The following is a 13,182-nucleotide window of genomic DNA, read 5'->3' on the forward strand; positions in this document are numbered from 1 at the left end:
GAAGACCTAGTACCCCAAATTTAAAGCCTTCAGCTTCAATAACAAAAAAGTTCTAGGCATTTCAAAATAGCATTTTATGTACAATGGAATTTTTGAAAGATTTCCAATGCTCATAAAAGAAAAAACAATATTAAATTACGTCGCCTAGACACAAAATTATAACCTTATCTTTGTCAGAAACTTAGATTGCCTGTAACTGATTACATTTTTACAATAAAAACACCACATTTCATAGTCAAAATCTATGAAAAAAATTCGATTTAGATTGCATTTTAAAACGAAAATCATAGCGGAAACAAAGGGGTAAACTAATACAAGCTTAGCTGCGATTGGTTGTTAAGCTGATTCAGCCTTCTGATTGGCTACAGTACATTCGGTACAATGCAAGTAAAACTTAATTTTTTTTAATGATTTTGACTATAAAAATGGGTATTTTTATTGTAAAAATATAATTAGTTACAGGAAACCTAAATTTATGACAAAAATAAGCTTATAATTTTGTTTCTAGGCCACGTAGTTTAATTTCAAAGTTTTCAACATGAGCATTGCAATTCTTTCAAAATTTTTTTGTACATAAAATGTCTTTTTAAAATGCCTAGAACTTTTTTGTTATAGAAGCTGAAGGCTTCCTTTAACCTTCCACCCCCCCCCCCCCCCCCCACCACAAAACATTTTTTATGGGAGGAAGGGGATGTTATAAAATCTCAGCAGGAAGAATGAATAACCTCATTAAAAAAATTTTTTTGGGGGGAGATAAAAACACTCATTTTTGAAAAAAAAAGAATATAGACAAGAAGATTTAAAGAGCATTAGTTTAAATAAATAAATATTTTAGGTAGAAAAAGTCACAAATCCTTTTTCTTGTATGTTGTGTGATGACAGTCAAAATAAATTACATACTAGATGCTCGGAACAACGAGAGATTTTATTTTTTTGATATTATAATCCACAAAAAAATTTATTGTGCTATAAAATCCAAAGATATAAAGAACTTTGTAAAAATAAAAAAAAATACTTGTCCTTTCATCTACAGATATGAAAATCTCTTAGAAATATGGAAAACTTTGGGGTATAGTCTCTTTTGTGGCAACGCCTCTTAAGGGGCATTTCGTCGTATTTTCATAGTAGCTTTTAATAGTTTATTATAGGTTAAGTTAGGTTATGTGATTTTCCCGCAGGGTTAGGCAATTGGCCCCACAGGGGCTATAAATAGGGGAAAAGCTACTGTGAAAATATGAAGAAATTAAGAGGCAATGTCACGAAAGGGACTATACCCGAAATTTGATTTTGATACCCTTAGCTACAAAAATTTTGTGAATTGTGGGGGAATTGTGAAAGATACAAAATTGCCAAAAACGTCCTAAAAAGCAGTCCGACCTCCAGAAATTTCTAATATTTAATTATACTCCATAATGTTGGGAGTGTTAACATTAAGTTTTAGCCTTCTATCTTTAATTGCAGTTAAGAAAATTACATTTCCCCATTAGCATTACAAACTGACAGCCATAGTTATTATAGAGAAGATAAAAAGTTATATCAACATATCCTACCCTCTTCAAATGGCAATTTAACAATATGTCAATTTTTCATGAAGTGGTGTTTTCAAGGATTTATTAGGGCAGTGTGCAAAGCGCACCGAAAAATATTTATTTCCTCTTTGAACTAAAATCAATTAACTACAACAAGAGTGACGTATTTTAACAAGTTAGGAATATAGAGTGTAGTTAGTTTTAAGGCTCTTTAACGAAAGTTGCCATAAAAAAACATGTCTTTTTGTAAGGGTATGTACACAAAAAAATGATAAACTTATCCTGAACATCATATGACATCACATATAGTTATTCATTTAGACAGACATACAATGTTGAAAAAAAGGCTTAGATAAATATCAACGCTGTTTCATTTTTATTTAACCCATTAGTGCCGAGCGCCACTTTTATGGGCCGATTGAGCTGTAAGTTTCAGGGAAGCTTTATAATGGTCAAAACGGAATTCGTATTTTTTTGTTTTGCTCTAGTGGCATGCACAGGAAAGTTGCAAAAAAACCCGGTTCGGCTTGGCCATAAATACCAACCAGGCATTAACACCCGTTTTTGGTGCTTTCCCCCGGCGTTAAAACCCGGTTTTCCTGTAAAAACCCGGTTATTTTGACCAAAAATCGAAAAATGTAATTTTTGAACGCCAAAAGTGAGATGAACACTTTTTAGAACTTTGATACGATCCGTAATTGAAAACTACACAACCTCATGTAATCTAAAGAGCTACAAGTATAATACGAAGCGATTTATTTATTCAAATTTCGTGTTTAGCCGGCAATTTCGGGTAAAAAAACCCTGTTTTGTTGTTGTTGTCAAAAAAGATCTATTAGTGAAACCGGGTAATAAAAATTTCAGACTCAAAATGGAAATGACGAACCGGGCCTATATAGGGCGTAAAAAAACGATAAAAAAATCATATAAAAAATAATAATTTAAATAAAACGAATTCACAAATAGATGTACTTGTCAATAAACTTTAGATTTAACGAAAAAAATCAGCGACTTTACTATAAAAACAAAAAAGTTAGATGGGGTATTTTGAATTGTCATGATTTTCAAACTTTGTTGATCTATACCGGCAAACGGAAGTAAGCAAAACTGCCTGCTCCAGGGGGAAATGAAAGCCAGGGTAGTAGAGGGGGGATTCATACTGAGAATGATGCATTTATGAAGCCGGAAACCGTTTTTTTTTACATTTTCTGGCACCGGGTTTTAAAACCCGGTTCAGCACTAATGGGTTAAATAACTTTTTGATTAAATATTTAATTTTTACAAATGTTTTTATACAATGTGATAAAAAGCAGAAACCAATTGGAAGGGCGCGAAGCGCAAATTTTTTTCTTCAAATATGCAGGGAGGAGGGAAGGTGTTTTGGGCTATTTATTACACTAGTCCCCAATATTTCATATAAACATTTTCTTATTCGCTAGCTCAACATCTTTTGGGACTTAAATGGAATATTGATTGGTTGGTTAATTAAGTTGAGTTTCCATACGTTTCATCCACTAATTGTAATCTATATAAGGGGTAATTTTGTGTATCATCATTGGGGATGTACAAAATTTCTTTGGTAAAAAGTTTATATCATACAAAAAAAGATACTTCCTATTAGAGTTAAATGAATAGTAACTGTGTGTTTGGCGCGAAGCGCCAAAAAATTTTTTTGTTGAGTATTTCTTGATCTTTTTTTTTGGAAATTGGTAGAGTTTTGCTTTTTGTAGGGTAGGGGGCAAAAAGGGGCATTTTTGTTTACCAGGGGGGGGCAAAACGGGGCATTTTTCAACATTTAGGGGGGGGCAGGGGGGGCGGTCGCTAGGGGGGGGGCAGGGGGGGGCGTTTTGGTCGCTAGGGGGGGGCGATTGCCCCAAACGCCCCCTTCGGTTCGCACGCCACTGGATCTATATCTTCCTTTATAACTTCCTTTCTATCTATCTCAAGTTAGTTTGCTATCTCACTGGCTATCTTTCTATCCTATCTATCAAAAGCTAGCTATATTATTATCTATCTTTCTATCCTATCAATCTAAAGCTAGCTATCTTAATATCTCTCTTTCTATCCTATCTATCCAAAGCTAGCTGTCTTATTATCTATCTTTCTATGCTATCTATCTAAAGCTAGCTATCTTATTATCTATCTTTCTATCCCATTTATCTAAAGCTTGCTATCTTATTATCTATCTTTCTATGCTATCTATCTAAAGCTTGCTATCTTAATATCTAGTTTTCTATCCTATCTATCTAAAGCTTGCTATCTTAATATCTATCTTTCTATCCTATCTATCTAAAGCTAGCTATCTTACTATCTATCTTTCTATCCTATCTATCTAAAGCTAGCTATATTATTATCTATCTTTCTATCCTATCTATCTAAAGCTAGCTATCTTATTATCTATCTTTCTATGGTAGATATCTAAAGCTTGCTATCTCACTATCTATCTTTCTATGCTAGATATCCGCATGCAGCCTTGGTTGGATGATCTGTACCTGGGTGTATATTTGATGGCCATGTCAACTTCACTCATCAATCCAACAGTTTACTATCTTATGAATAGGTATTCTATTATTTGGGTACAAGTTTTACAGGCACTTTCTATTATTAGTTGTCTGAAAACTTTGGGTACTTTTGTTGAATGTTCAATTGGTTGTTTCTAAACTAGTAGTGTTCAAACTTTTTAACCAATAATTTCATCTTCAGAATATTTAATCTTGTTTATCATCATTGGGAATGTATTTTCAATTATCAAGATGAGTGCAGTACTAAATTAAATTTTCATCAATTTAACACTGAACCTCATAATGATTTGTAAAAAAATGAAAAGAAATAAATTTTCCCAAATGACAGATCTTATAATTTACTCAAATAACAAGGATGACAACATCCATAAGTAGCGAAGCATAAACAATTAAATAAGAATTTAGATATTAGTTGACAAAAGCATGTATATTAGTAAAAAATTACGAAACCTTTTCAACATTTGTTTTTAATTTCTTAATATTTATTTATATTTCAGTACTATGACCTACAGACTGACGGTCAAAGTAAATTACATACTGGATGGGAAATTTAATTTTGATATTTTTAACTACAAAAATTTAAAAAAAAAACGGACCATAAACACCAAAGATATGAGGAAAAATGTGAAAAATATAAAAATAGCCAAAAACCTGCAAAAAGGCAGTCTGACCGCCATTGATGTGTTCTTGAAACGAAAGGAAATTTAATTTTGATATCAATAACTGAAAAACTTTGGAAATTGGGCCATAAGCACCAAAGGTATGGAGAAAAATGTGAAAAATACAAAAATAGCTTAAAACCTGCTTAATAGCAGTCTGACCGTCATAGTTGTTTTCTTGAAACGACAGGAAATTTAATTTTGATTCTATAACTGAAAAAATTTTGGAAATCGGACCATAAACACCAAAGATATGGAGAAAAATGTGAAAAATACAAAAATAGCCTAAAACCTGCTAAAAAGCGGTCCTATCGCCATTAATGTTTTATAATTAATTGTGCTCCTTGATAATTGGAATGTTGTCAAAAAATTTCAGCCTTTTATCTTTTATAGGAGCCGAGAAAATCACGTTTCCCCCAAACTAAGACGGACATACGGACAGACGGACATACGGACAGACGGACAGACGGACATTTCAAATTATAGAGTAGCTTCGCTACTAAAAATAATAATTTGATCATTTTTATTTCTTAATTTATTCAAACTTTTTGCTATATTATTATACTTTCAAAAATATATAGCCTTTTAAGACTTTATGATTTATTACAATTCAGGTATCTAAAGGGATGATACAATGGCCGATAAATTGATGTACATCTTCAATGATGATAAACAAAGTTACCCTTTGTAGATTACATTTAGTGGTTGAAACATTTGGACACTCAACTTAATGAACCATCCAATTGAATTTTAATGGAAGTCCTAAAAGTTGGTAGGACAACTAATAAGAAAACGTTTTATAAAATTTTTGGGACTAGTGTCATAAACTGCCCAATGTCTCCTCCCTCCCTGCATTAAATTACAAAAATATTTCATAATATAAATAACTTTTAAAAAAAGATTTTCCTTTACTCTGTAAGGTGATACTCGCGGCTGGCTAAAATAATGATAACCTCTATTCACCCCCCTGTACCCCATCCCCTCCTCTTCTACTGGATGAACGAACTGACCACATTAGCAACATAAATTAATAACAAATTTTTCCCTGTCAATATATCCACGTATATTCTATATCCATTATCAAATTATAAGTATATTAATTATTTCAGGAAATTTCAGAATTACTTCCACCAAGCCCTGTGCATTAATTTCTGTTTTAAATCCAGGTAATAAAAACAGGGATTCAAAGGGATAAGACAATGACCGATAAAATAATGTACATCCCAAATGAGGATACACCAAATTACCCCTTCGGTAGATTACAAATAGTAGTTAAAACGTTTGAACACTCAACTTAATGTCCCAACCAATCAAATTTCTATTAAAGTCCCCAAAGTTATTAAACCAACAAATTAGAAACCATTATCATAAAACTTTAGGGACAAGTTAAATAAACAGCCCAATGTCTCATCCCTCTCCCTAAAAAAACAAGGTATGGGACCTGTAAAAACATTTGTATCTTCAGCCTTAATGCAAAAAATTGGGGAAATTTGATTTTCTAGGATGCTTTTCAAGATATATGTCAGAAATTTATGTATTGGTGTGCAATTGCATCCGTAATGTTATTAGTAGGGAAGCTACTCTATAATTTGAAATGTCCGTCTGTCCGTATGTCCGTCTGTCCGTATGTCCGTCTTAATTTGGGGGAAACGTGATTTTCTCGGCTCCTATAAAAGATAAAAGGCTGTAATTTTTTGACAACATTCCCATTAGCAAGGAGCACAATTAACTATAAAACATCAATGGCGATAGGACCGCTTTTTAGCAGGTTTTAGGCTATTTTTGTATTTTTCACATTTTTCTCCATACCTTTGGTGTTTATGGCCCAATTTCCAAAGTTTTTCAGTTATAGATATCAATATTAAATTTCCTTTCGTTTCAAGAACACATCAATGGCGGTCAGACTGCCTTTTTGCAGGTTTTTGGATATTTTTATATTTTTCACATTTTTCTTCATATCTTTGGTGTTTATGGTCCGTTTTTTAAAATTTTTGTAGTTAAAAATATCAAAATTAAATTTCCCGTTGTTCTGAGCATCCAGTATGTAATTTACTTTGACCGTCAGTCTGTTAGTCATAGTACTGAAATATAAATAAATATTAAGAAATTAAAAACATATGTTGAAAAGGTTTCGTGATTTTTTCCTAATATACATGCTTTTGTCAACTAATATCTAAATTCTTATTTAATTGTTTATGCTTCGCTACTTATGGATGTTGTCATCCTTGTTTTTTTATAAAAGTTTTCATGATTCTTTTTTTCTTCATCCATTTGTCCATCCATAATTTTTAAGCTTTGCTTTGAATGTTGTCATCCTTGTTATTAATTAATTATAATTAATGTAATAAATAAATAAACATATTCATTTTGATTTCTGAAAACAAAAATTATTTTCCAGTAAGTGCTACAATATTAATCAATTAGCATTGATCATATAAAATAAAAAATGAGGAAAATAAGAAAATATTTCTAGAAGCAAAGCTGGTCTTTATGTGGACTACCCCAACCAATTATCTTTTTAATTAATTGATAATAAGGGGGGGGGGGATTTAGTTTTTTTAATATGCTTTATTCCTGAGAGGGTCTTAAACCTGTAAGGCCTAAACCTACAGTGCTCCAACCCTATAGGACTACACAGTATCCAATATAACCTAACCTAACGCGCTAAAGAAATAAACTAAAGAACAAATGAAAACTATCCACCCACCAGTTTTTTTTTTTATTTACTAAAAAGATATAAAATCAAATCTAGAAAATTTTCTTTTTTCAGGAATGGATCAAATGAAAGAAATGAAAGGTAATTAAATTTTTATTTTCCTAATTAAAAATTCATATTTCTTTCTAACATTATTTTTATTATTATCTAAAATAAAAAGATTGAATTGAAAGTATAGTCTAGCAAGAGATATAGAATACGTGGATATTTGTGGTCAATTTAGGTTCAATGAAGTCCTCAGATATTGATCAATACGTTTCTATATGGTCAGGGGATGGGATGGGTAAAAATCATAAGGGGGATGGGGTGCGGTAGAATTCTATGAGAAATATTTCATCAGGTTCAAGCAAATATATCCCACAATATCCACCTGTTCTATATCTATTATTGAAGCTGGGATATCACGTGGATTTCATGCGCATTCCCGCGTAAAATTTTATCCTATTTCAGTTACAAAGACGACAATCAGAATAATTCCCGCCTTATGAACACATCAGCAATCAGCATCAGGAAACCACTGGCCAGACGTACGGTAAGCAAAGTAATATAGGGCATAGGGCACTGGAATAATATTTTTATTGTACTTTTTATAATTGTAGAAAACTGGATATAATACGATATAATACATGATTTTTCCGTAGTCCTTAGAACTGGTTCTTATCCAGCGGATATTCATCGGTTTCAAAGCCTCACTTTTTTCCTATGAATTTTTCATTACAAAGAATCTCTCTAACCATCCTTTAGTTTTATTCAATAACTACTCAATTAACATATTTTTTTTTCAATATCAAACTACTTGAGCTACATACAGACAGACAGAAATTAGTATACTGGATGCTCATTGGTACAGGAATTATCACCAAAAATTTAGCTGTCAATAATTAAAAGCAGCTGAGAAAATCTTTTTTTTTTATAGCGTTACGGACAGACAATTTTCAGTAAACTAAAATTCTAACAAATTAAAAATTATTTCAGACTCAGATTTCAGCAGCTTCCCCATTTTCATCCTCCAGAGAGACCAACTCTAATTATCAAATTCAAGTTGAAATTCCGATGAAAGAAGTTAACAACTCTTACCTCATAGTACCCACGGTTACACGAGTTTAGATCCTTACATGGATCTAAAGGGAAGGGACAATGGCTGACAAATGATGCTACACAATATTATGCCTTCCCTACATAATAATTAGTGGTTGAAGCGTTTGGACACTCATCTTAATGAACCATCCAATCAAAATTCATTAAAAGTCCCCGAAGGTGTGAAGCCAACGGATAAGAAAACGCTATCATAAAACTTTGGGGACCAGTGCAATAAACAGCCAAACGTCCCCTACCTTCCTGAGGTCCTCTACTGCTAAACTGACGGCATTTGGAAGTTTTTAGACAATAGAAGAAAAAAGCTTAAAAGCTTAAAAATAATCTTAAAAAGTGAAAAAATGAATATTAGTTGAAACTTAAATATAAGTTTCATGCTAAGAACACATTATTTAAAGTGTTTAAAATGTAATCAGCCTTAAAAAAAGTTATTAAAAAATATGAAAACAAAACTTAAAATACAATGCAATAGTAGAAATATTTAAAATTAAAATTAATGTTATTTGATGAAAAAATACAGTCTTAATAAAAAGTTTATAAAGCCTATATGTTAGTTTTAGAATAAATCAAAATATTAAACATATATTTTTCAATGAATAATATTTAGCTAATATTTTTATAATTATTAAATGTCTCAAGTTTTAAAAGAAATTATACTTTTTGCAGTTTGAATTGACTTAAAAGATTATTGAATTTCAATGTAAAATGATTAAATAAATGGGTCAACTGTAGTTTACCATAAAATGTTCCTGATTACGAATATCTCTAAAAATATACGAACTTTAAAGGTCTCTAATGGCCGAATGGTGGAACGTATAGATTATGCTCGAACAAAATTGTAAAAGACAAAAGAAGGCATACAATTATTTTGGAATAGTCATTAGGCTATAAAAGTTTTCCGGAATTTTAATAAATATAATAGATTTGAAATCTGCATAAAATTTTAAGGAATTTTTATAAAATTCGTTTTTTGTATAATTCTTTATCTATAAGCGCAAATACAAATTAAGTTAAATAATTTTGACATCTGTGATTGGTGGATTAAAAACTATCTGCGCTCTGATTGGAGAAGCTTAAGTGACGTACATCATTCAACCAATTAGAGCGCAGGTAGTTTCCAATCCACCTATCCTATTGGTCAAAATTTATTAACTAAAATTGGATTTGCGCTTTTAAATAATGAATTATATAAAAAACGAATTTTATAAAAAATCCTTAAAATTTTATGCAGATTTCAAATCTATTATATTTATTAAAATTCCGGAAAACTTTTATAGCCTAATAGTCATTAATCAATAATGCACAATTATCTCGCAGTGCACATAAATGCGCAAAGAAGAATTATTTTTAGCGTTTTGTCTTCAGTGTAGCTTTCTCTGTTCATTATTGGATCTTGGCTATTCTAGATTATTTGTAGGCAATTTTATGCTGCTAAAAACGGATTATGGGCATCATTTATACGTTCAGCCGTTTGGCAGCCTGTAAAATTTATTATTTTTGGAGATATTATTATTCGTTTTACAGGATCATTTTACCGTGAACTGCAGTTGACCCAAATAAATAACTGTAATATATAGAAATAGAGTGATAGTTCATTACCTCAATAATTATATTTTAGTATTATAAGAAAATTAAAATTTGAAAATCTATATTTTGTTGTTGTTATCTTTTTATTTAATTTGTTTTTGGTCAAAACTTATCTAGGTAGTAGGACAGTTACTAGAACCTTTCAACTTTTGTTAAAATCTTTTAAACTAGTAGCAGTAACCCTGTAGAGCTTCTTAACCCTTTTTGTAGCCTAACCTATCCTTAAAGCATCACACATAAGATTTTTTTTAATATCCTTTAATATAAAGTAGTAAGATTTTTTATGTCTAAAACTGTTTGAGTTCTACTTTTTAGGGAATCTTCACATAGGTCCCAGGATGGTTTCAGACTGTTTTGTTTTTAGATTTAGTTTTTAGCCTATTTTTCAGTCTATGCTATCCCTAAATACTAGGGGTGCAACCGTTAGTATAAGTTTAAATTGTCTTTATTTTTCATCAAACATGTAGTTAATTTGCTACATATAAACATAATATTAATTAAGTATTTTATTTGTATTTGTATAACAATAATAATCTAAAAATAAAGTACTTAAAATATTCTAAAAATAGGATCAAGTGCAAGTCACGGTAAAATGTTCCTGGTAACGATTATCTCCAAAAAAAAAAAAAAAACTATGAATTTTAAAGGCTGCTAGCTGCCAAACGGCTGAACGTACTTATCATGCCCGCAAATCGTTTTAAGCGACATAAGAAGGCATACAAATAATAATCTGGAATAATAAATGATGCACAGGGAAAGCTTCACTGAAGAAAAACGCGTAAGATAAGTGTTTTTATTGCGCATTTATGTGCGCTGCGAGATAGCTGTTCATTATTTATTAAAGACTATTCCAGATTATTTGTAGGCGTTCTTTGGCCGGTAAAATTTTGTGCGAGCAAAATCTATACGTTCCGCTTTTAAAGTTCATAGATTTTTGGAGATAATCGTTACCGGGAACATTTAACCTTGAACTTCACTTGACCTAAAATATGTAATAATATACTAGTGTGATATAAATGTTTAGTGAAAATTAGTATTTATGTTTGTCAAAATATAATATGTGATATAACTACCAAATAAATATATTTAAAGTTTTACTTTTGATTATCAAAAGCGAAGCTTTTCCATAATTAGGGACGGTCCGTACGTCCGTAATAGTTAGCTCTTTTCATTCTTGATTTAAACAAGTTAGAATTGTCCTATCGATTTCTAACTTTGTATGATGATTAATAAAACAGTTAGGTACGATTTAGATAGCGCATCATCTCTATGATTGTTACCAAAATGTCCTACGTCCATTTGAAACATGCAGATTTTTTTACTTTTTTAACAACAAATTTTTGTATGTTAAAATTTTTGGGAGGGATGAAATTTTTTTTTTTTTTAGGGGGGGGGGTAGTCGACCCTACTATTTTATTTTAGTTTTAAAAAGAAAAAAAATTTTGAGGGCGGGAATTTTAATTTTTTGGGGGGTTCGGGGTGTCCCACCCCCCAAGAAAATAGTTATAAACCTTCCCGGGACCTATGAGAAGCTACCCTGTAAAGGAGAACCCGATCGGTTTAGCGGGTAGCGAGATCCTTCGCTACAAACAAACAGACAGACATCGTTCTACTTAGTATTATAGATATTGACTCACTTTTTTCGATTCTCCATCTACATTATTTTAACTGCTTAACTACTTTTGTATATTTTCATCCTTGTTCATTTACTGACATTCACGTCGAAATTGTAACCTTTCAAAGAATGGACAAAATAATAGGCTAACGTTGATGAAGTTAAAACAATCCAATATGCAAAAGTAACAGGATGTTTGTTTATATCTGCAGGGAGGGTGGGGACATTGGACTGTTTAATGCACAAAACTGTATAAAACCGTTTTCTTATTCGTTAGGTAACAACTTTGGGGACTTAAATGAATTTAGATTGGTTGGTTCTTTAGGTTGAGTGTCCAAACGTTTCGACCACTAATTTTAATCTATAGAAGTGGTAATTTTGTGCATAATCAATGGGGTTATACATTATTTTATTCGCCATTCTCTTATCCCTGTTATATCTGTCTGTATGTTTGCTAAGATCTAGTTAACAGTTTAATCCACTATTTACAGATATATTAGACAAATTTTTATTTTTTTTTTGGAGGGAGAAGATAGGTACGAAAACCACCTCAGAAAAAAATTTCTATATCGGAAGAAAAAAATAAATGCGGGGGGAGGGTAAAAGTTATTAGAGACTAGGGGCAAAGTGACGCACGGACAAATATACATAACCTAAATATAGAGTAGCTGTGCTGATATCAATACATATATGCTCAATATGTCAGGGATCTAAAAGGATAAGACAATGACCGGTAAATTGATGTACATCCCCAACGTGACACAATATTTTTCTTCTGTAGATTACAATTAGTGGTTGAAACATATGGACACTAAACTTAATAAACCAGCCAATCAAAATTCAGTAAACGTACCAAATTAAGTTGTTAAGCAAACGAATAAAAAAAAACGTTATTATGAAACTTTGTGGACTTGAGTAATAAACTGCCAAATGTCCCCTCCTTCCAAGTTAATATGTTCTTTAGTAACTAAAGTTTGGGGGCTCGGCTTTAATATTGTTGTTGATTTGAAGGCTTGTTTCAGAAATATCTGGTTTTTAACAATTTTAAGAAAAGACACCAAAAATTTAAACAGCAAATATAAAATGATATAAATTTTTAATAAATAAAAGTTTTACAAGATTACAAGATTAATAAATACTAGAAGTCATATAGCTAAAAAGTGTTACATGGAGTTTTTATAGTGAATATTTTAAATGAAGTCTGTTTATTGGCCTATCATTGGTCATTTGTATTGTATGACGTCATTTTTTTTATTGGCACTATAAAGAGCTTCGTAATACAGAAATAATATGAAAATACTTTTCAGCAAATAACACAATGATAAAAGTCCAATTTACAAAAGATTAATAAATTATATAAGTCATGCAGCTCAAAAGTAATGCAGCATAATAGTTTTCAGTATGTCACCGAATCCGAATAATTTCCGCTTGATTATAACCAGTTCTGAGACATACTGAA

At 31.2% G+C, this 13,182-nt stretch overlaps 1 protein-coding gene and 1 long non-coding RNA gene across 2 annotated transcripts in view; both read left to right on the plus strand.

Moving 5' to 3' along the window:
- The window catches only part of LOC145303982 (tachykinin-like peptides receptor 86C), a 47,345-nt gene extending 41,459 nt beyond the window's left edge, over positions 1-5,886 (plus strand). The window contains exons 11-12 of the mRNA XM_080145703.1: positions 3,987-4,089; positions 5,820-5,886. Of these exons, the coding sequence (XP_080001829.1) occupies positions 3,987-4,089; positions 5,820-5,880 (164 nt within the window). The 3' untranslated portion in view covers positions 5,881-5,886. The remainder of the gene's footprint in view (positions 1-3,986; positions 4,090-5,819) is intronic.
- Positions 5,887-6,213: 327 nt separating this feature from the next.
- Positions 6,214-9,172, plus strand: LOC145335168 (uncharacterized). Its single transcript, XR_013885181.1, has 4 exons — positions 6,214-6,266; positions 7,481-7,507; positions 7,877-7,958; positions 8,402-9,172. It is a non-coding gene; the product is annotated as an uncharacterized LOC145335168 (long non-coding RNA).
- The last annotated feature ends 4,010 nt before the right edge of the window (positions 9,173-13,182 follow it).

Source organism: Acartia tonsa, chromosome 13, assembly GCF_053477335.1.
Source record: "Acartia tonsa isolate MP-2025a chromosome 13, ASM5347733v1, whole genome shotgun sequence".
Taxonomy (NCBI): domain Eukaryota; kingdom Metazoa; phylum Arthropoda; class Copepoda; order Calanoida; family Acartiidae; genus Acartia; species Acartia tonsa.